Raw genomic sequence first — 22,753 nt, 5'->3', positions numbered from 1 at the left:
CAAACACCTAGTCCTGGAGGACTTGGTCATTATGGCTGAGATTTGCCATAGCCTGGGTCTTAAAAGTTGTAGGTTACCTAGAAGAAAACTCATCTCTCTAGGAAGTTACTACCAAAGAAAATTCAGGAAAAGGGGTTAATGGCGAGTCTGCTAAGTATTTATTTTGTTCTTTATTATTTGAGTTAATAGAGTTTAACTCAGTACAGTGAAATTCTTGTGGTTAACTTATACTAGAAACACGTAGGAAGCACAGACTGGTGTGCTGGGCTTCCTAAGAAAGACAAACTTGGTGACTTTTTTGAGTGCATTACTCATCAACTACCTTGTGTATTCAAGGAAAAATTCCAGATACTCCCCCAGTGATGTGACTGTTTCTGTCTTGCCTAAGCGTGGTTACGGCCCCTGTCCAAGAGGTTTAGAAGGCAGAGTGAAATCTTTGCCAAGTCTGAAACACAGGTATGACAGGCAAGTACTCTTGGCAGGCAATTTAGTTTATTATGCAGCTATTTGAAAGGGCAAGTTGCCAGCTTTCCACGTTAAAGGGAACATAATTGCCTAACAAGGTCACTGGGAATAAGGAATACTGTGGGGTAGAAATTTTGTCCTGTCCCTTGGTAGAACAGATCATTTTATTTCATTGCATGCTGGAAGTACCCATGGGGCCTAAATCATGCCAGTTCCAGACATTGTATGTCTACCATGTCTTCCACTGCCAGCCAGAAAAATGTGTTTATGAAATGTTGGAAAGTGCCCAAGTGAGGATTAATATGCAAACTAGAACTGAGGCTGGCTGTAGTAGTGTAGTACCTTCCCTAAATGTGTAAAGAGAGGAGGAAGTTGGGGTTTTTTTGTTTCTCTTTAATTTAGTAGGAATGGTGTCTTATTCTGGGGGGAGTTTTTCTGTTTATTAGCTTAAACTGCTCTGAAGATAGTGTCAGTAATTTTCTTGTTCACTGTGTTTGTGAATAGAATAAGTCTCTTTTTTTTTCGGGGTAATTTCACTGTGTCATTGAGGTGGAATTATTTGCATTTTAAAAGAGGGGAATTGTTATAGAAAAAGTAAAAGTTTCTTATCTGTTTAAAATACTAATCTCATATTTTAGAGATAGAGACAGCTATACCTGTGTCTTCAGAGTACATTCCAGGTATTTTATAGCCAATAAAGAGCTGAAGGGTTTGTTTGGATGAAACTTAAAACTCCTCTGAGGCAGAAAACCTGCAATGTCTGTGAAACTTCAGTGTCATGATTAAAATTAGACATACTTGTAAGCAGCTTCAGAGGAGTTTGCTGGCAGTCATGACTGTAGTGCATGTCAGAGGCTGTTATTGCTGTTTGAGTGAGTCATTTGGGTAACAGAGGTCATAACTTAAATTGTAGTTGTGTACCTAAGTACACAGAGCACGGGAACCACCTGTTAACTACTTCATTTTAATATATTTTTACTGTCAATCATTCTAAAAAGTATTTCCGAAGGGAGAGGAGCAATCTGAAAGAGGTATGTGCTTATAGAGGTTAAACTGCATGTATTTAGAGAGAGCTTTGTCTTTCTGATGCCACACTGAAATATTTATATGATCCTCAAATAATGCATGTGAAATAGACACAATGAACTGTTGGTCAACTTCCAGAAAAGTTGCTCAGTGTTTTCTCAGAAGGCATCATCCTTCAGCTTCCTGGTAAAAGAGTGACCATTGTTTGGAAATACTACAGTGATCCATCTAATGATTATCCATAGCTCAGCACCTGGTGGAAGATTTAAAGAAAAAATGTGAATAGCTGCTTTTCTGCTCTTGGTGCTTTGTACCTTCTGAAACAAAAGTGCCCACCTGCCCTCACAATTAGATGAAGAGAAAAACAAAAACTAAAAAGACCTTGACCAAAGTCTTAAAATGTTCTGGGGACTCTCCCTGCCTCTGCAGCCCAGGACCAGCCCTCTCCTTCATCTCCCCCCATGCAGCAGGGATGGCCCATCACTCCAGTCCCCAAGCTTAGGGGTGATACTGATTGGTTTTGCTGGGCCTGCTGGGGAGCTGGAGTCCATCAAGGCTGGTTTATCCATCATTTCTGGTCCTGGAAGATGCCTTCTCCTAAGACACGTACTGATTTAGGAGCTCAGCTGAACTTGTGGTCCCTGGAAAGCATGGGGACAAGGACACTGCCACCCAAAGGAGTGTGTTCCAAACACTCACACATGCGTGAGTTTATTCCCTTAAAATGTGGAGTGCTTCATTCCCAAGTTGCAGCACAAGTGTTTTTTCCCCCAAGTACTTAACTCCTATTTTCAAGACCTAGGAATTTCCAATATTATAACAGTGCACTCATGGTGTTAATGCTTTTTGTTTTTTACTGTGGTTTTTTGTAAACTCTGTATTCCCATGTACTCTCCCATAGTTTGTTTGAGCAGGAATATTTGTCTGTAAACTATGCCAAAAAGAGGGGTTAAAATTCTCCAGAAGTTATAGGAGCTAACTGAAGAATTATGAGAGGAAACAAATTCTTCAAAATATACTTAATTAGGGGTTGTCACTTGAAAAAATTGTAAGCAGACTCAAATCTCTAATAATCCAGAACTATGTATCTATAATCTGTTTGTTTGCTTGAGAAGGAAAAATTGTTTCTATTGTATCCCAAATCCATCAAGGTCTGTCCCCCGGATGATTAAAACACAGGTGAAAGCTAGCAACAAAAGTAAAAATTTTCAAGTTCCTCTCCATCTTTCCCTCCTACCTGTTGCCTATTTTTAATCCCATGCTAGATACAGTTGACAGGCAATGATCTAAACTCTCTTAACAATTTGGCTTTCAAACATGTTTGAGTTGCTTGTTCCAGATCTAGATCTCTCTTTTTTGCTCTGCGGGTTGGCTCTTACTGACTTCTCTCTGCACACTGTGTGGTCCAGAACATTTATTTCACCTGCTGGATACCTATGGGAAAACAATCTTGAGTTCTTCAGGAGCTCTGGTTATCCCTATTTGTTCATCTTAAGATGTAGTTTGCATTGCTTGTACTGTTGGCTCTCAATGCCATGTGTGAGTCTCTCTCCTGTTAGATGCTTAAGCATTGTTTATGGAGTGTTTGTAAACTTACCAGCAGAGTGTCTGGGAATGTTTGGTGTGTTCCCATGGAGCTGGACTGTATTTTGACAGCTGGTAAATGCCACAAAGCCTCCAGAGACCACTGCTCTCTATCTGCCGTTCCTCCACCATTCAGCTGACTTGTGCAGACAGAGCTGTGATTGATAATGTCAATTTTAAAATGTAGGCTCTTCCATGTATCTGTTATTTGTAGGATTAGTCCAGACCAAGTAGTTTTGCTTTCCTCTGAAAATGCATATGTTCGAAATTGAGTTGAGAGTTGGTGTTAACAAACCCTATTTTTAATATTAGAGTTTCTGTTATGAGTCTTCACAATTAAAGCCCTTTGTCAAGTGTATATATATTGTTTTATTAGAGCAAACTAAGGAACAGACAAGTTAAAAGGTTTCTCAGTGTCATAGGTCATTCAAGATCAGATTCAAAGGAAAACAGTACACTTCAACTTGGGACCTTGTCTACTTTTATGGTTGCTAACACCCCTCCCTGTAGCAGCAGAAGCCACCAATTGCTTCTCTACAGTCTAATCTCCCTGTTGTTTATGTTTGGATGTGAAAATGAGGTTTCAGTCATCGTTTGTAGTGAGTCCAATGAATGCTGAAACCTGAAAGAATGCTGCTGTTTCCTACTTGAGAGGTGCCTCCTGAAACTGAGGCCAGCTGGGCCTTGGCCCTAGGAGGAAAAACAAAGAACCTGGACTGTAGTGTTCCTCGAGGTAAAGGATTTTTTGGTTTTGAGGTGTTGTGAGACTTTTGTAGAAATTATTCCTCACTTGTGTGTAAGGGAATGAATAAAAAAATGAGCATGTTGTAAGGCTGGTCTGGTCATTGGTCTGTCTTTGTGATTACCCCCTAGTCAGGTGGGTGAGTAGATAACATGAAATTCTTGCTAATGATGGGTAAAAAACCAGGAAGAGAATCAAGTAGAATAAATTTAGTCTTTCTATTTTAAGTTCTCTTTTTTCACTTCCCTGGGCATTTACATTCTCCATCATTCCTTGTATTCAGCTTAGTTTACTTATCATTATTTATTATAGGGGAAGTCAGGGGGTTTTCAGGGTAACAGTTTTGTAGGAAGAATAGGTTTCACTTAACACTGTGTAGGATATCAACTGAGAACTTGTAATTTAAGGTGCTGCTGACATCTACACCAAGCCTGGCCTGTAGTCTTCTTATCCCAAGCTAAAATTCAGTTATGTTCCTCTGCCCTTCAGCTCTTTAATGGATTGTCCTTGAGGCTGATTCAAACATCCCACTTCTTCAAAGGCCCTTAAAAGGAAAAAAACTTTAGAAAAAAAATTCTTATAATTTTAAAAATATATATCTCAGGTGGATAGATAGTGTGCAAACTTCTTGAGATAACCTTTGGATATTAAGTTTGGTAAATTTGTTTCAGATTGAAAAAAGGTTGTTGAAAGGGAGCTTTAGGAAGTGTAGTGCTTTAATGAGTGTTTGTAATGGCACATTACCTGTCTGTGCAGTTCTGAGCTGTGTCCTTACTCAGCACTCTGGCTCCTTGGTTTATGAGTAAGCACGGAAGTTGGGAGTTTCCACCAGAATTATTCATAGCAAGGAGGAATCCTAAGAGGCTCGTCCCTGTCTGATCATGGAAGCAAATTAATTAACCTGCTTGCACAATGTATCTTTCCAAAATTACAGACAGACTCTTGATTCTCTTTGCTGTAGGAGATGGGAAGGAAAGTTCTGAATATAGATTCAGTCACTTGTTGCCTCAGAAATGTGTTGAATTGCTGTAATGGTGTAAGCAGCCATCCTGACACCTTGCTGAAAGTATAATATTGAATCTTTCTGTTGAGTGTTTTTGAAGACAACGGTTAAAAGACTTTTGAGACTTCAGATGATAATCCTTAGCTATGATTAGGTAGCCAAGCCTGTCAGTAACTATTTTTACAGCTTCACTTTCTGGTAGGTAGGTCATGATAGGAAAAGGGAACAGAGGAAGAGAGGTCAGCAGTAAATGGGTCACAAACCCAAACCTTGATTTTTGACTCTCTCATGCCAAGATCTAAAATACAATACTGTGTTGCACTGAGCTCCATACAACTGCCTGGAGTAACTTTTTCTCTGTGTAGCTCATGTGACTTCACTGGAAGCTTCACTGAACTCTTCTTTGCTGGAAGAGTTCAAACTGTGCCTTTTAAAGTGTTACTGAAAATTGTTTAGAGATTCTAACCATTCTCTGTTTGGTGAACAGAAATTAATGTTTTCATTCTAGAGCATCCTGAAAGTTTGTTCTGAATTAAGCAGGAACCACAAAATATTTACTGACAAGAAAAACCAAACTGAACAGTGTTTTCTCTTCTGTAGGCAGAGTTTATTGTACTTGCTTGTCCTAAAATTTAACATGGTGTTGGAAGGTAGTTACAAACAATGGAAACAGCTCTATCCCACTACTGTGTAAGTCTCCTAAACTGCTTTTGGATTATGCAATAGTACAGATTGATGCTTAAAGTGCTTCTGTTTTGATTTTGTGTTCGAAGATTGAAAGTAAAACTTGATAATTGCTCAGATCTGCTTTTGGGGAGCGTGAAGAATCTATTTCTTAGGCAGGCCTACACTATGTATCGCTGCTCCTGAACGGTACTAAATACCTGTAGTATTTGTTACTTGTTATATCTGAGTCTTTCAGAGGTAGCAACATGAAATTTTTATCAGAATAACTGGAGATTTAAACTCTTGTAAATCCTAATGCCCCAATTTAAAAGAATTCTGATGTTGAGCCACACTGCACTGAGCCTTGTAGCTCACATTAAGCATTTTGAAGAGGTCAGTGTACAAATCCTCTTTGCTGTGATATCAATCCCATGCATTAAGGTAGGTTAATAAGAATATGATTAGCACAATTTTTTAAAAAGGAACTATTTTCAATTTGTCTTAATTCTCTATTCCAGATGGGTGTTTTCTGCCTTCCACTATAAATGAATGCTATTGCTAGAAAATTGTTACTTGCAATAACAGGAAAGAATCTATCTTCACCTTATTTTTTCTATTTCTTCTTTGAGAAGCTCTTCTTTTATTTTCTAGGTACTCTTTTACCTTGTAAGTAATGGTAGGACAGACACAGGCCTTGCTCTGGAGGTTTCTGTGTAATTTTTGAGAGTAATGTCTGAAGTCAGCAACACAGAGTTTCTTCTCCATTTTGCTTTGCAACTCTTCTTCTGGAAAAGAAAATGAAAGCAACTCGAATAGTTTTGTATTATTTACTTGAGATGTGTAAGTTGTTACTTAAAATACCGTATTTTTTTATACTCAGCTATAATCTGTAATCCTAACAAAATAAGGAAAATAGTTCTACCACTGAGCAAATACTGCATGACATACACAATTTCCAGTAATACTGGAAACTTTCCTCAGTTTCACTTACACAAGATATGGGAGTTAAATTTTGCCTTTTGACGAGTGAGCTGCTCTAAGTGGTTTTATATGGTAGTCAAGAGTGTATCAAACTTTACTATATTCAATTGACATATGTTGGAAATCAAGATGGTTTTATGCAATATTTTCCTCTTAACATTCTAAAATTAAAAAAAGCCCTAATGCTTCGGTGGAACAAAATGTTAATGAGAGGAGATAATTATGAAAATCACTCTCCTTCCTCAGGATATCCGATCTTTGTGCGTGTGATCCATATTTACACATCTCACCTAATGCAGTTCCTTAGTGCACATCTTAGATGAAGGTGGGGTGCTAACAGCTGCAAGAGAATCATGAGGTTCTTTTCTCCTTTGATATCTCCTCAGATGAATTTTAAGTGATTTTCTGTCAGAAATAGGTTTCATAACTTCATTTTCAGAGGTGGATTTTGTTTTAGACGAGTTAAAATGTTTATGCTCTATTTGGAAAACTGCATTGGGGTCAAGGAGATACATCATAGGAGCATAAAAATTATATTTACCAGACCACCTTTTAAATTAATCATTTTCCAAAGACAAGCAAATACATTTTTCAATATAGCTGGTTTTCAGATCTGATTAAATATCTTAATTTTTAATAGTCCCACAGGAGCAGAGTGGGGTTGTCTATTCAAGACTGGAAAAGTAGCTGTCTGCAGCTCTTTCCCACAAAGCTGTCATTCATTGGGCTGAAGTTGATCTAACTTCTGTTTACTCAGTACTGGGGACTCTCAAATTATCCAAGATGTGAACTAACTTTTTGTAAGAAGTGGGTTATGAGCATCTATTTACCTCTTCTTGATTGTGTGAATTGCTTCTCAGTCCTGGTCACAAAACGTGTCTGTGGGCTCAGCAGTAATTGCTAATATGGAAAAAACATCATTTACACCAGGATTTGTGTACTTAGTGGTGTAGTAGAAGCAAATATCCAGATCTGTGGGGAAAAGCCATCATCCTGTGGCCTGGGGAGTGATGAGTACTGTAAACCACACGGCAGAAAGGAATCATTTTGGGCTAATTTATGTTGGTTTGCTGTAAACATCAGGAGAGCTCCTGGCCAGCACTAACTACTCACTCATTTGCTGCTTCATGGAAGTGAAAGGTATTTCAGATAGACAAAGTAATTATAATTAAACAAGCTACATAGTAAACAGCATGAAAGAGCCTCTTGGCATTAGAGAAGGGAAAGAATCAAGGCAGTGTGGACAGCACTAATTCACAGAGGAAAGAACTGGAGGCAGGACTGGGCAGACCATTAAGGGTAGATCTACTCAAACAAATGACACCATGTGGAAAGAGAATTTCCCACTCAGCTGCCTGGGGATGAGCAATCTTTCCATGCAGGAACATTTGGAAGTTCTGGAAGGTTCCTGTGGGCCCCACTCTGTGACCTCCCTGTCCCCTTTAAAGCACGGGAAGGGTTGGGAAGACCATTGTGCCATGGTGTGTGCTACTGCCTCAGGAGCTGTGGGGCTTTACAGCCCTCTGGTTTTCCTCCTGAGTTCTTCTGTGCCAGTAGCAGCCATGCCCCATCCCTTGTAACTGAATGATCTCACAGAAAAACCCCCCAGCCCCCCTCCAGTATCCAGCGTGGTTGGAAAGCAGACCATTAGGGCATGTCATTTCTGTCAAAAAAGCTGCTATAAAAGTTATTGTAAAGAAGCATTTCTATGGCAGAAGAAACCTGTGCATCAAAAAAAACCAAAAAACCCTCAGAAATAATTGGAAGGTGCAGGGAAAGTGACCAAGACTTTAACTCATTTATCCATTTAGTGATGGAGAAAGTGAAAGGCCATAATGAGCCAGGAAAGCTTGTCTGTAGGAAAATCATTGAACGTTCTGTTGCTTCTGTGGATTAACTGGGACACGAGAGTACAACTGTAATCAAAGAGTTTGTCTTCAGTTGCCTTTTTTACTCTGGCAAGTCAGTTGCACAAATCTTCCTGAAAGTATTTTTTTTAGACAAGTAATGAAGTCTGTGTCTTGTTTACCAACATGTTCATCAGTGCAACGACCCAATAAAGTAACAAAGCAGGTGCTGACTTGCAGTGTTGTGAAGTGAAGTCCTTGGGGATTTGGTTTGTGTTTCTCTCTGTGTGTAGGGCTTTGCATAGGAAAAGCAAAATTCTCCTTCTTAACTGATTCTCCAGTTTTTAGCAGGATCAGCACTGGAGGGGGAGCTGGAATAAGCCATGGCAAACAATACACACTTAATAATTTGATTTGCACTGTCCAGAAATGGGAGTCCTTCAGGCAGTAGGAATAACATTTCTGGAAGGTGCCCAGAGGATGTTCTTGACAGCACCCAGTCCACACAACTCTTTATGCTCTCCAAACCTAAAATAGTTGAGCATGTCCTGACATGGTTGTCCTTACAAACAAGGTTCTGGCATATCAGAAACTCCAGGGATTTTTTTTTAGCTTTTTCTTTCTTACTTACTGTCTTGTGTTCCAGACATTTCAATGCTTAAATATTTTCTTGCCCCATAAGGGTACAAAAATTATATGTTTTTTCATTTACTGGAAAATCATTCAATATGGCTGTTAGCAGACATGAATCCTAAGTGTTTAGATCCATCAGAGTGTGGCGTTTATATGTTTAAACCACAAAATTCAGGAAAAGGTTAAAAAAATAAATGCTTGCTCTTAACTTCTTATCAGGAGGATTAAAAAAAGAAAAAAATTTAAATGGTATTAAATTGTATATCTCACCCTGAGTTTACAACTTGTTATGCAAACTTTGTGCTGCCTTTAAGTAACCCAAATTTCTCTTAAGATCTCTTTATGCTTAAATTCAACTTGCTGTTAATGAGCTATGTCTGCTCTTTGTATGTTTTTGGAATGCCAGGTCTGCTGTAGGGTTTTATATACTCATTTCTTCCAGAAGATGATTCAGAGGGGAGAGGACAGTTAAAAATCATTTGTGGTTCTATTTTCTTATCTCTTTTTACAAGTTGAAGGCTGAACCTTGAAATTACAGTAGGAGCAATGCTGTATTAATTAAAAATAAGTCTTGGTTATGTTTGCTTCTTTCCAGTTTCTCCTTATCAACCCCTATGGCTGTTCACTATTTAGCATCTCCCTGTACATCCTCAGTGGAATAGAGCTGTGCTTATTTTCACTCTTCATTGCAAAAGAGAGATCACAGAATCACAGGTAGTGATGCACATATGGCTTCACTGTTTATGTTCAGTTTATAAACCATAGCAAAAGGCCTTGATTAAGTTGACTAAGATTGGTTATTTACATTTATTTTTTGGGTTTTTTTTGGCTTTCACATTCCCAGTAATGAAACAACCAGAACAAAAGGATGATTTCTACCTGCCCTGAGTGGCCTCTGAGTACCAGGAAATAGCAAGAGGAGTATTGTGCCCAGAAAGGCAGACCCAGCCCATCTTAGAAACACAGAATGGTTTGGGTGGGAAGGGACCCTCAAGGTCATCTCAAAAAAAACAGCCAAACAACCCAAATAATGCCAGATGCAGTCAGGAGGGTGGACTGGATCTGTTCCTACAACTCCATACAGAGTTAATGAACAAAATTTTTGGTTCATAAACTTGCACCCTTTTAGTTTAAAAGCCTTGGTCATATCCATGGACTGAATTGTGGTCCCCCTGATGAGGTTATCTGAGCAGCAGATTTCCAGTGTGTATGAATGATGATACAGTTCTCTCAGTTAATGAATATTCTAGTTTTCCAGATACTTCGAGGATTAGGTCATAAGTGCTGGCAGTAGGATAAATTCTTGACTTGGAGGCTTGTGCACTTGGAGAGGCACTTAGACTCCATAATCTGCTGATGTTTTCAAAAGAGCAAACTAAAATTGTTTTCTTATTGTAATGTTTTAGAAGACATTTTTTATAATTCTGTTGAATGTCCCATTTCTTTATTTTCATTTTTCCCTCTTCATGGTTCATGTATACTCATTAACCCAGTACATTTAAAATAAGACAGATTAAAAATTCCTTTTTATCTTAAACTGTAATTGACTTACTATCTTTTTGGTATTTGGCTTTTTCAGTGTGAAGGGAATTCAGTGGAAAATACAAAAAAATCTACCCAAACATAAAACCCCTCCAGTGTTTTGAAGAGAAATGCAGTGTTTTCTGTTTGGTTTGAAAATATGTTGGCATTGTCTACTATTCTTTCTGGGAAATACATCTCAATTTCCAGGAAGCTTATAATTGAGCAGAAGAATTACAACATTCTGGAAGGGTTTGGATTGGAAGGGACCTTAAAGCTCACCCAGTTCCACTCCCTGCCATGGCAGGAACACCTTCCCCTATCCCAGGCTGCTCCAAGCCTTGTCCAACCTGGCCCTGGACACTCCCAGGGATGGGACAGCCACAGCTTCTCTGGGCAGCCTGTGCCAGGGCCTCACCACCCTTAGAGCCAAGAATTCCTTTCTAATATCCAAGCTAACCCTGCCCTCTGGCAGTGGGCAGCCATTCCCCTCCTGTCCTGTCCTTCCAGGCTCTTGTCCAAAGTCCCTCTTCAACTCTCTTAGAGCCCCTTTACGCCCTGGAAGGGCAGAAAATCTTGGATGTTATAATGGATCCTAGATAAAAGTATCCATCAAGAATGAACTGGAGGATGGGCTTGGCGTCTGTCTCCTCTGTTAGGGGAGAAATATGCTACTGGAGCATGCCTGAATGTGGATCTCTGTCCACCTGATCATGGTGGTACCTGAACAGTTACTGTACACTGGATTTTCTTCAGCTATTTCCTTTTGGTTTGGTCCTTCTGAAAGCTGTGAGTAGCTCACAGTCCTCATGTACTGGTTGTTGCAAAAAAGTCTATGAAGCCTTTTGCAGAATGTCTTGCCTCCTTTGGAGAACTCATATTCACATGATAAACTTGATGGGCAGTTTTGCAATTCACTTGTGCTGGCTATAAGCTGCCCAATTTCTTGACCATTGTTGGGGAAGTGGGAGCTGATCAGGGGCTCAGATTCAGCTCCTTCAGTGCCCTCCTTAATGACACAGAGCCAGACCTGGTGTAGAGCTTGGCTACAGGCCATTTTTACAGAGAAGTGTAACTTCATCCCTTTCACAGAATAGTTTTCCTCTCATGTGGAAGGGATTGTGTTACTTAATTGAAGGGAAAAAACCTCAGCCTCTACTTATTCCCCTTGTCAAAGAAAAAAAAGCTTCCTAATTAGACTTAAATGATGCATTGCATAGAGGAAAGCTATGGTTTGCCTCCTATCAAAATATTTTGGACATGCTCTAATTTCATAGTGTGATGTGGTATTAATGAATGGTTCATTCACCTGGAGCCTCATAAGGGTCTGTCCAGCCAGCCCTGTTGTATTAATCCCTCCAAAATGTTGTTTCAGCTGTACTCAACAAATGATACCAGCTTGTGCAATCAGAAATAATTAACAAAGTCTTTGGGCTTCAGGCAGCCTTTCCTCTCCTGTGTGCTTCCAATGTGTGATGTTTGGGTTTGAAATTAATGAAGGGGATTCGTTTGCACTTTTGGTTCAAGCTTGATTTTGGCAATGGTGACAAACAGTGGTTTGTAGTGTTTCATGGTTAGTCCTGTGTGTGTTCACAGAGGAAGGAGAACTCGGGGCTCTAAAAAGAAATATTTAAATGACTATTTCTTATGCACTTATAAAGAAAAAACAGATGACAGTACTTCCCCCTTCTCCCCACCAAGTGGTGGTTATGGAATATTGGAAAAGCCAATTGTTGCTCCAAGTGTTCTCTGTTTCCAAAAAAAGGATATTTGGTGTAAAATGCTGGTTTTATCTTGCAGCATATGCTGTGTGACAGCCTGGCCTGCTGCCTATTTCAGAGTCCACAATTTCCTCCACTTTCTAATCTTTGAGTGTAAAATCCAGATTTTTCATCCTCAGTGCACTTGAAACCACTTTAAGAAAAGTCAGTTCTTGTTACTGAGCTGATCATGTTATCCTGTTCCCAAATAAACTGGGCTCTCTATCTTCCTTAAACCTCCCAAAAACAGGTCTGCTTTATCTCCTGCTTGCCTCCAATCTGCATCCCCCTCAATCTGCATCCCCTTGAGCTTCCAGTTGTGCTGTCAAGATTGAAAGAGTTTCCCTGTTTAGGAAAATATTTCTGGTGCTCATATTTTGAAAAGCTTCTTGTTGTAATGATAAGGGAAAATTTTTATTCTTGCCTTAAAGGGTGTTGGGGAAATACCAGCAATTTAGACAGCAGCCATAAATTTGGGCAGTTTGGGGACTGTCTGAGCAAAAGAAGTGTGGAAAGTTGGAAATATCTGTGCTTCTGGCCAAGGGGGATGAAACCAAAGAACATCTCTTGCTTCATGGCTTATCTGGATGGATTCTTCTCCAGACTCATGTAACACAGTGATAGATTTAATTATGTAATGGTTTCTGTTTCTGGAACTTGGCCTAACCCAGCAAAAGCAGAAGTATCTGAAAGAAAATATACTTGGGGGAGAAGGGAAGGAAATGGTAACTACACTTCTTCCAAGTTAAGCTTAGGAACCTGAGCCACTCTACTTGTACTATTTAAAAAGAAAAAACAAAAGACCATATAAACCCCAAAACTTGCATCATTTATACTGGAATTCAATGTATGAACTGTCATTTTGAAATTGTAAACAAGAAAAAAATAATTTGCAGTAAATTCAACAGAAAGTAAATATAATTGTGAGTTAAATTTTTTGTTCTCTTTTCTTACTTTTCATAGAGTTGTGTAAGTATTTTAAAACATTTTATGAAGATACACTGTTTTAGAGCTATTACTACAGAAATTCTACTTGATTGAGTTGTTGGACTGTTTTAAAAGTGCTCTTTTTATCCTTGTCTTTCTGAAGATAACTGCAATTATTAAATATTACTGGATGCATATATTTTGCTTTCATCACAATTCTAATTTCTAAATTAAACCGTTCATAGGTGATAGCTGCACCTTAATGGCTAAACCTAAATGACAACTGGCTAAACCTAAGTAAAAGCACGAGTGATGCTGCTGCAGGAACAGTATTTTCGGAGAATTCTTTTTTTTTTTTTTTGCAGGGACCTACGAGCAGCGTGTTAGTTTAGCCCTGTTTTGTGGAGAGCACTTCTTAAGCCCTCTGTGGATTTTAAGCTTTCAGAACAGCACCTGAGGATAATGGGCTTTTTGCTATCCCTGGTGGCTGCGGGAGTTCAGCATCATGATATAAAGTGATTTGAAGTTGGATATAAGAATGTTTTTTAGAGTTTATTTGGGTAGCAGTACTGCCTGGGGAAGTCCAGCTGATAAAAGCTGCTGCTATGTATCTTTTTGACAAGGTTCATAACAGCAAATATAATAAGCCTCTTGTAAACTGACTTCATTTTTAGCCTGACTTTACCTACAGAGCATCAAATAAAGGTCAGGGCTTGCAGAACAGAACCTGCAAAAATTCTCTCTAGACTAATCCTAGGTGTGAAATGTAGACAGTAGTTAGCACCATATTCCTTTGGTTCAGTGAATTGTCCCACAGCACAGATACTGGTTTTCTCTCTTGGACCATCAGCTGAAAGCATCTAAGTGCAGGGAGTGTGAGTTGTCACACATGGGAACAATAAAAACACCCAGTCTGCACAGGTGGAGGATGCTAATCCCTCTTCCAGCATCTTCATTTGCAGGCTGCCTTGTGTGATTGCCATGCAAGCAGCACAGCCACCTTTGCAGGCTGTACACAAAGGCCACAGAGAGCCTTGTTCCTGTGCTTGGAAGTGCTGTAGGGACAATAAATCGGACAGTAATTTGGTGCTATCTTTCTTGTCCCTTGCCAGAATACAGGACAGGAACTCCTTGTGTAAAAAAAGGTTGGATATAATCTATATTTTTGCATCTTAAAGAAAAAGTTACTGCTTCATCTTTTGAGGGAAGAATGACATTGGTTATATCTGTGTGGCGCTGTTGGTGGTTCCCAGAGCAGTTGTGTGGCCCTGGAAGCAGCCTCAGCAAGGAGCTAAGCAGGAATCAGGCATTTCATGGCACCCTGAGCAGTTCTGTGAGACAGCATGGAACAGCTGTGATGCCTTGCAGCTTCACATCCATCTGCAAAATGTTTCACAGAGTAATACAAGGAAATCAGAGGCACAAACCTGCAGGGGAGTTTTCTCAGTTGTATTTCTCTTGGATCCATGGTCCTTATCAGTGATGGAACAGCCTGGCTCTGTTTGGGCCCATTGGCTTTCAGTCTCTCCAGTGCTCTGTTGTCAGCCAGTGTCAGCATTTCCTCCAGATCATCCACTGCTTTGATGTGCCTTCCTGCTTTGTGTAAAAGTTACAACCATGTCTTTGTTTCTGGGCTGTCTTAGGGCTGGCTTGTCCTCACTGTTTATAACAAGATAGAATTACAGCAACAAAGGAACCCTGGCAAGTGCTGCCTTCCCCCCAGCCCCTGAGAACTGGGCACCGTTGGAAGGAGAAACACTACAGATTTGTCCCTTTGGTCTCTGTGAACAAGGTTTTTAATCTAATGTGGATTTTGTGCCAGCAAATCTTGATAAAATTCTCCTTGAAATATTTAATATTTTAATTCGCTTTGAAGGCTTCCTTAAAACTGCATGTTACAAACACATTAGTGGGAAAATTGAGCACTTGTTCATCTGGCAGGTGTTGACATTGATGATGTGAAGATGTTTCCAGCTTCCTCCTTTCTCTCTGTAGTTGATAATAACATTGTTGATTTTCTTTCCATATTAAATAATCAAAACCAGTGAATTTTAAAGCTCAGTGGAAAGAACGGTGTATTTTGCAGAATCTGTCCCTGATAGCACAGGACATGGGTTTACTTTGGATTAGAGAAGGCCAGGGATGCTTGACAAAATGAATGTTGTGCAGGACAGCATCTGATGGTGTGCTTTAAACCACTGTGGCCACCACCAGGTATTTCATATAATGTTACTGGGATGTTTTTCCCTTAGTTTTTTGTTTTGGTTTTTCTTTTCAGATTGTACTTTGACACTGTTTGAGATATTGAACCTCTCATTTAGACTGGGAGTATTCTTGGAGCTCACATCTCGGTTTTTCCACCATTTGGTTTGGATAAAATCTTGTCCTTCAGGGAAAAGAGTTTGGCTTTAACACTTCATAGCTGCAGTGCAGATTATATGAGTCGATTTTACAGTCTCCCTCAATTCAAAGCTGGTGTTTTGAAGCAGTTTTGGTTCTTGACAGCCTTTAAAACAAGAGTCAGCACTTGTGCTGTCACTTCTGTGACAGTCACAGAGACTGGAGGTGGACTCTTGTCTAAACTGCAACAAGCAAAGCCTGTGTGCTGCTTTCAGTGCCTTTCCTTCTCAAATGTGTTCTCACATGAGTGTGTACTCAGCAGGGATTTGAGAAACTTTGTTGATTTAAAATTAGTCTCTTTCACTGAGTTTCACTGCCAAAAGCAGTTTTAGTGGGGTATGGTTTTGTTTACAGCAGTGCAGCTGATCCTTGTCAGCTACCTCACAGTACATCTCAGCATAGGAAAGGATCCCAAAGTGTATATGAGGAGCAAATCCAAACCCGCCTTTCTCACTTAACCTCTCTCTGTCACAATATACTCTACAATGTATAGTGAAGGGTTTGCATGCAGGCATTTATGATCTCTACATCTGTGAAAAAAGCATATAATGTGTAGGAGTGGAGAAACTTGGCAAGGGCAGGCAGCTGCTGAGTTTGTTTGGGCTCTTTTTAAGCTCTTGTTATATGTGAAAGCAAACAGTTATCTTCTGGTTTCCACTCTGACCTTGGACTTTGAACATCATCAAAAACTCTGGGATATTGATGTATTCTAACTGCTTAATAAAAGTGTGGCATTTCTGTGTGAGAAGTGAGCATTGGAGATGCACTGAAGCTGAGTACAACAAATAACCACAGCCAAAACTATGAAGCAGAGATGAAAATATGGCATCCAAATGTATTTGGCCATTGGAAATGAGAAAGGTTGTGGGATTACTCAAAATGTGTATGCATTGTACCTGTTTTTATTGTATCTGATAACTTGGAGATAAAAACCTCGTTGTAAATCCTTGTATTCTGTCTCAGGACTAACATTGGCCTGGGTCATGTGGGCTGAGTAAAATCAGTGCAATTGTTAATTTGGCTTTGTCAGTGATTTCCAATTTTTTGTTCATATAGCAACAAGCTTACTGGAAATTGTGACTTCTTGCTGGGCTGTCCCTTAGAGCAGAATTCTCCTGTGATTCTGTTAAATAAACCTTCCAGTGGGAGCTATATGTTAACCTGCCCAGATTGTTTCTACCTATGGCCTCACTGAGTCTTAGGACTGCTTCCCAGAGGTGAACAAGGCTGAAATCTGGTTTCTTTTACATCCATGTAGTGTAGTAATGATATGTGATCTGCTGCTGGCAAGTCTTGTAGCTGATCACTGGGGTGTAGTTCTGAACAGAGTGAGCACAGGGTCTCCTGGGCAACTAAAATATGTTCCTCATTAAAACTCTTGATAAGCACTGTGCTTAAGTTGCGTTTGTGAAAGTGAGCTGTCAGATGGCATTTGCTAATTTTTACAAAAGCTGTCTATTTTTCTTTCTTTATGAGGTCGCCTCAATCTCCACTCTCATTAAATGGTGCCCCAAGCTGCAATAAGCAGTGGAGTAGTGTGGGAGGGTTATTGCTTTATTGTCAGTCTGTGTGAATGAGAATTATAGTCGTGGCTTTCTGTTCTTCAGGGGGATAAGCAGTGGTGCCAAGTAGTCCTAAACTTGCTTTCTAACTCTTGTTTTACTCCACAGAAAGAAAGTGAGGAAACAGTCAGTTAAAAAAAAAAAAAAAAACAAAAAAAACAACTAGCTCAATAAAAGGTAGTCATAACATTTTTCCAGTTATTGAAAATGGTCCCCATATGGGTAGAGTGTGAGATGTGCAGATGATGCTGTCAGGAGCTAAATGCTGTCTTGCTGCAGAGACTTGATTTCAGTCTTTTCTCTAAATGACTGTAAGGGCCTTTTTGGAGATAGAAATGTTAATTGTTTCTCAGGTCAATGTCTTTACATGAAAAAATGCCACCATGTGCAAGATTGCTTGAAATCTTCTTCCTAGTGCTGCTTGAGTGAGCTGGTTGACAATCTACAGTCAAAAGGCCAGCTCAGCCCAGTTTCAAGTCTTAATTTCTTTTCTACCATCTCTTCCTGTTACCTTGTTATCTCTTTCCTCCTAATCCCTCCTTCCTTGCATCACTCATTCTCCAAATGCACTAGCATTGCTTTTCTCTCAAATGACTCTTTTCTCTTAGCCTTTAAAGAAATCCTTTTTGTGTCACAAAACACAAACTCCATGGCTAAAAATGCTGTGAGTCATAAATTGAAATTGCTCTAAATTCAAGAACTCTTAATAATGGGGGAAGACTGTAATAAAACACCTGTTTGCTGACTTAAAAATCACAGGTGTTTTGAATTCTTGTAATTAACTCCTGACACTTTAAAACAGGTGACACAGTACTCTGGAGCTCTTTCTACTTGTCCCTCTTCTCTTTGCCTGGCATGATGTGCAGGTTTGGAGGCTCATAGGTTGGATCACTAGCTCTGGATACTTCCTAGGATTTGTGAACTGCCACCTGAAAGCAGTACAGGAATAGAAGCCGTGTGATTGTAGCTTCAATAGAAGCTCTGATGTCTGTTGAGAAATGTCACTTTATTACATGTCTCAGAGCAGGTGTTTTACTCTGTGATTTTTATTTCTTTCTTTCCACCTAGGTTGTGTATCACCCTGAGCAATGGCCCCCTTCCTACGGATATCTTTCAACTCCTTTGAGCTGGGACCTGTGCAGAATCAAGGAGAGCAAGTGCAGCCTTTCTGTGCTATCAAGATGAAGGAAGCTCTGACTACAGGTGAACTTACAAATGGGGGGATGCTTTTCTGAATATCAGTAAGTTTTTGAGCAATACTGTCATCCTCCTTAATACGTAGTATTGCAGTGAGTCCTTCTCTTCCTGTCATGCCAAGCACTCACAAGTGTGAGCTTTTCCTCTGGAATGGAAGAAATGATGGCTGTTTTCTCTACCCCCACCTTAAAGCAAGGTTTCTTTGTTAGTACTCAGGACAGGAAGCTGGACTGCAGCAGGTTTGAGGGAGCTATCCTCAAGTACAGAGCAGCAAATGCTCTTTATTGGCTTGGAGGATGAGAGGTGCAGTTTGTTACTGTTGTAGTAACTGAGGTACTTTGGCTGAATTGTTTGCTTGAAAGGACTCCCACCAAAGATCCTCTTAGCACAGAAACACAGAATGAGCTGTGCTGGAAGGGACCCTCAATGATCACTGAGTCCAGCTTCTGGCCCTGCACGGGATCATCCCCAAAAGTCCCACACTATGCCTGAGAGCTCTATCCAAACACTCCTGGGGCTCTGTCACCCTTGGGGCTGTGCCCCTTCCCTGGGGAACCTCTTCAGTGCCCCACCACCCTCTGGGAGGAACCTTTTTCTAATAGGCAACCTGAACCTGCCCTGACACAACTTCAGGGCATTTCCTCAGGTCCTGTCACTGTCACCAAAGAGCAGAGATCAGTGCCTGCCCCTCACAAGGATGTTGTAACTGCAGTGAGGTCTCCTCTCAGTCTTCTCCAACTCAACAGACCAAGTGACTCACCAGGCTCTTAGCCTTCAGAGACCTTATCTTTACAAAAGCTGATCCAAAGGTTTATAATATCTTGTGACATTTGGCTAGAATACACCACTGCAGCCAAACAGGATGAGAGGGAATTGCTGTATTGGGTAGACTGCAGCTCTAATTCTGTACTATGGCTCTAGAGATTCACAAAACATCAAAGAATGCAGAAAAGGGTGAAGTTCTTCTTCCTCACAACATGATTGGTCTTTTCCCTTACAGCTGAGGGTAAAAGTTGCATTTAAACTTGAAATATTAAGCATGGTGTCTTTTCCACAAAGTGTTGTCATCCAGAAAATGTATTAATCTCCAAAGAAGCAGTTTCCTAATCTGGAAGAACGAAATGGTGTTGAAGGTGTTGCAGCTTCCAGAATATGTGGAGAAATAAAAGTAATTTAAATAAATCCACTGGGTTTTTTCCAGCCATTTGCTTTTGAAAAATAGAATTGTCCCATATTTCCCAGTCTTTGCTTGGGTGTGTCTTTGATGTACTAAAAAAACGGAGAGGAGAGGGAACTGCTTGGAGAGGTGAGTAATTTGAGTAATCAGGAAAATAATCTGATGCTCCTGTTGTCAGTTTGACAAGATCTGGAACAGCTTTTTGTTGGATTTGAATGCTGAAACATGATCAGGGAAAAAGTTATTGTAAAGGAAGAAGAAAATCATAGGGCTTAATGATTATGCATGTAGCCAGTTTGCAAACATGGGATGTGTTTCGAAGTCAGGAGTGTGAGCAGAGAAGCCAAGGAGGCCTGAACACAGCAGAGGCAGGAACAGTGTTCTTGAAGGTTGTCCTTTGCTGACCCTTCAGTGTTCATTTGCAGACAGGGACTGTGACCCATGACAAACTTTGAATAGCATGATTTTAATTACAGAAGCAGCACGGCCAGGCTGGAAGCTGTTTCCAGTAACTGAGACACCTTCTCTATGTTTTGGGTAGGGTAAAAATATATAGAGGTGACTGATCAAAGCAGATATTAATTGGGACACAAGACTAGGGAGGAGAGAGGCTGTGGACAGACTGCAATCATTCTTTCCCCTTCTAAGAATCTTGCAAAGCGTATTACCAACTCTTTACAAACTGCTGCTGTTTCTGCAAACCCTGAATTACTGTCAAAGGTTCTGCAAATACGCAGTGTCTCCTATTGCCAAGGATGCCTCCTGAATTGTGCCTTTTTGATGAAGGGGTCTGGCTTTAGCAATCCAAAAAGCAGGCCAGTGTAAAAGCCTTGCTGTGCAGACAGCCTGGTTCCTATCCCCCTCGCCACCTTTATTGTCTGTCCTAATAATCTAATAAATGTGTAGATGTGGCACTTGGGGACATGGTGTAATGATGCCCTTGGTGGTGCTGGGTTAGTGGTTGGACTTGATGATTTTAAAGGTCTTTTTCAACCTAAACAATTCAGTGATTCTGTGACAATATTTTCAAGTTTTTTTTCATAGAACAAGGCTCTGGAAGTAGGTTTGCACTGTGAAGGGCTTGAGCTTTCTGTCTGCATAGTTCCTCAAATTCAAGATAAAAGCTTTTGACTGAGTAGAGGAGGAATGCTCAAGTTTGCTTTGCAATGGAGAGGTCCTCAGGTGGCCGTTTCTGAGCATTCTGGAATCTCCTTTGGCAAGTGCCTTAGGGCTGTGTCTGAGCTGTGACACCCAGTGCTGCTGCTGGCAGGCATTCCCTAATAAAGCAGTGCAAGGAGACACCATTCCCTGTGCTTGTCTGCAGAGCTCAGCACAGCTGAGTGGAGTGTCCAGCAAGCTCTTCATGAATGAACACTGACTTTACCTTGAGATTCCAGAAGGATTTTAAAATATGAAGTATCTAACAGACCACACTGCAGCTTCCTGGGGAAGGGTCCAAATATTTAATCTGCTTTACTACTGCCTTGATATCATAACAGCAAATGGATCATTCAGAGCTTGAGAGGCACTTGAAAAGCACTTCTCTTGCAAAAAAAAAAAAAAAAAAGATAAGTAGCAGAAATTGTGAAGAATGTAGAAAATTGTATTCCATTTCCTGGAGAATAATTGACTTGGTGGCAAATCAGAGGGAAACTGGAAGGTGGTTCTGTGTGCCAGAGTCACAGTGAAGAGCTGGATGTGGTTTCTCAGGAGGCATCATCGCTTTGGATATGTTGATGGGACTTAGAGACTCAGCTCTAGAAATATGCTAGAGCTTGTCATAGAGTGTGCAGTCACTGGCTATTCTCTGTGCCTGAGATATGGACAGGAAGAAATCCATTTAATGGGTAGCAGGAGAGACTGAAGCTGTGTGTTAGATTCATAGAATACCAGGCTGGAAGGGACTTCAAGGAGCATCCAGCCTTTCTTGGCAAAAAGGAAAAAAAATCCATCTAATAAGAATAGTACAGCAATGTAAAACTCCTAACAAAGGAGTGTGCTGAGATGATCTTAAAGGAAACCAAAATATTTAAAAAAAAAAAAAAAGGGGGAAAAAAGGACATTTTTTGAGGTAATTTTAGCTTTTTTGCTATTCCTTAACTACACAAGGCCTGCATGGACTGCAGAGGACAGATAAGCCCTGAAATCTCCTTTAAAAAGTAGCAGCCATGGTAGAGTACAATGCCAAGGAGAATGACTTATGAATACAAGTGAAATGTTGGGATAACTTGGAAGTAGATTAATGAAATGTGAAGCCTTTCATCTCTCAGGCTCTGGTTTCAATTTAAACTGGGTCAATGTGAGGTTTATCTGAATTTATCTTACAGCAGTAGGTATTCATGATGATCAGATGGCACTTCATGGAGATTTATACCAGAATGGAGCCATGCAGGTGTTCCCTGGCACGTTGTGACTGACTAACCCAGCTTGAGTTCCACATCAGGGTTTGTCCCTCCTGCTCTCTAGCTCCATGTTAACCCCTTCACTGCCTTTGCATGTTCATCAGGGTGGGCTTTGCCTTCCATGTCATGAACTTTGAACTGAATATTTAAACCTGGGTGCAACAACAGTAAAAGAAGCAGTAAGTCTGCTTGTAGTTTCAGTACAAGTATAGTATTCCCTCTTTTATTTTGCTGAGTTTCAATGCTAGATCTATATACATTTTACAATTTCTGTTCTTTTTTTTTTGTGTATGTGGCTTTCAGAGAGAGGAAAAACTCTGGTTCAGAAGAAACCCACCATGTACCCCGAATGGAAATCGACTTTTGACGCCCACATTTACGAGGGCCGGGTGATCCAGATTGTGCTGATGAAAGCAGCAGAAGAGCCACTGTCTGAGGTGACTGTGGGTGTGTCAGTGCTGGCAGAACGGTGCAAGAAAGGCAATGGCAAAGCAGAGTTCTGGGTAAGGAAAAAGATTAATTCCTCTAAATTGCTGACCTAGTTTTGTTTCTTTGAAGCTGAATGAATGCCTTGTGCCTTTTAGGCTTAGAGATTTTCCTAGGTCAGTAGAATCGCTCCAGTTTGTATTCACCTTGGGGCTTTTTTTCACACTTTGATTTCTAAGACAAGAACAATTATTCAAAAGAGTAAAAGCTAATAGTGATCAGTTTTAGCCAGTTCAGTGGTCTCAAACCCTCTGCTTGTTATCCACAGAACAGGTACTGCATTGACATAATCAGTTTTAAACTTCTCTACAGCCTGTCATGACTTGGACAGAGCATCATGGCCAGCAAAGAGACCACTTAGCATAGCCTGTAAG

General features: G+C 40.3%; 1 protein-coding gene across 3 annotated transcripts in view; it reads left to right on the top strand.

Annotated features, from left to right (window-relative positions):
- PRKCD (protein kinase C delta) overlaps positions 1-22,753 on the top strand; it is a 59,978-nt gene that overhangs the window by 16,075 nt on the left and 21,150 nt on the right. For all 3 annotated transcript variants that reach the window (XM_072934847.1, XM_030283109.4, XM_002189928.7), the window contains exons 2-3: positions 18,186-18,320; positions 22,197-22,396. In XM_072934847.1, coding sequence (XP_072790948.1) covers positions 18,206-18,320; positions 22,197-22,396 — 315 coding nt within the window. In that variant the 5' untranslated portion in view covers positions 18,186-18,205. The remainder of the gene's footprint in view (positions 1-18,185; positions 18,321-22,196; positions 22,397-22,753) is intronic.

The sequence above is a fragment of the Taeniopygia guttata genome, chromosome 12 (assembly GCF_048771995.1).
Source record: "Taeniopygia guttata chromosome 12, bTaeGut7.mat, whole genome shotgun sequence".
NCBI classification, from domain to species: domain Eukaryota; kingdom Metazoa; phylum Chordata; class Aves; order Passeriformes; family Estrildidae; genus Taeniopygia; species Taeniopygia guttata.
The sequence above is the reverse complement of the archived record's forward strand: the minus strand, read 5'-3'. Positions and strand labels throughout refer to the sequence as shown.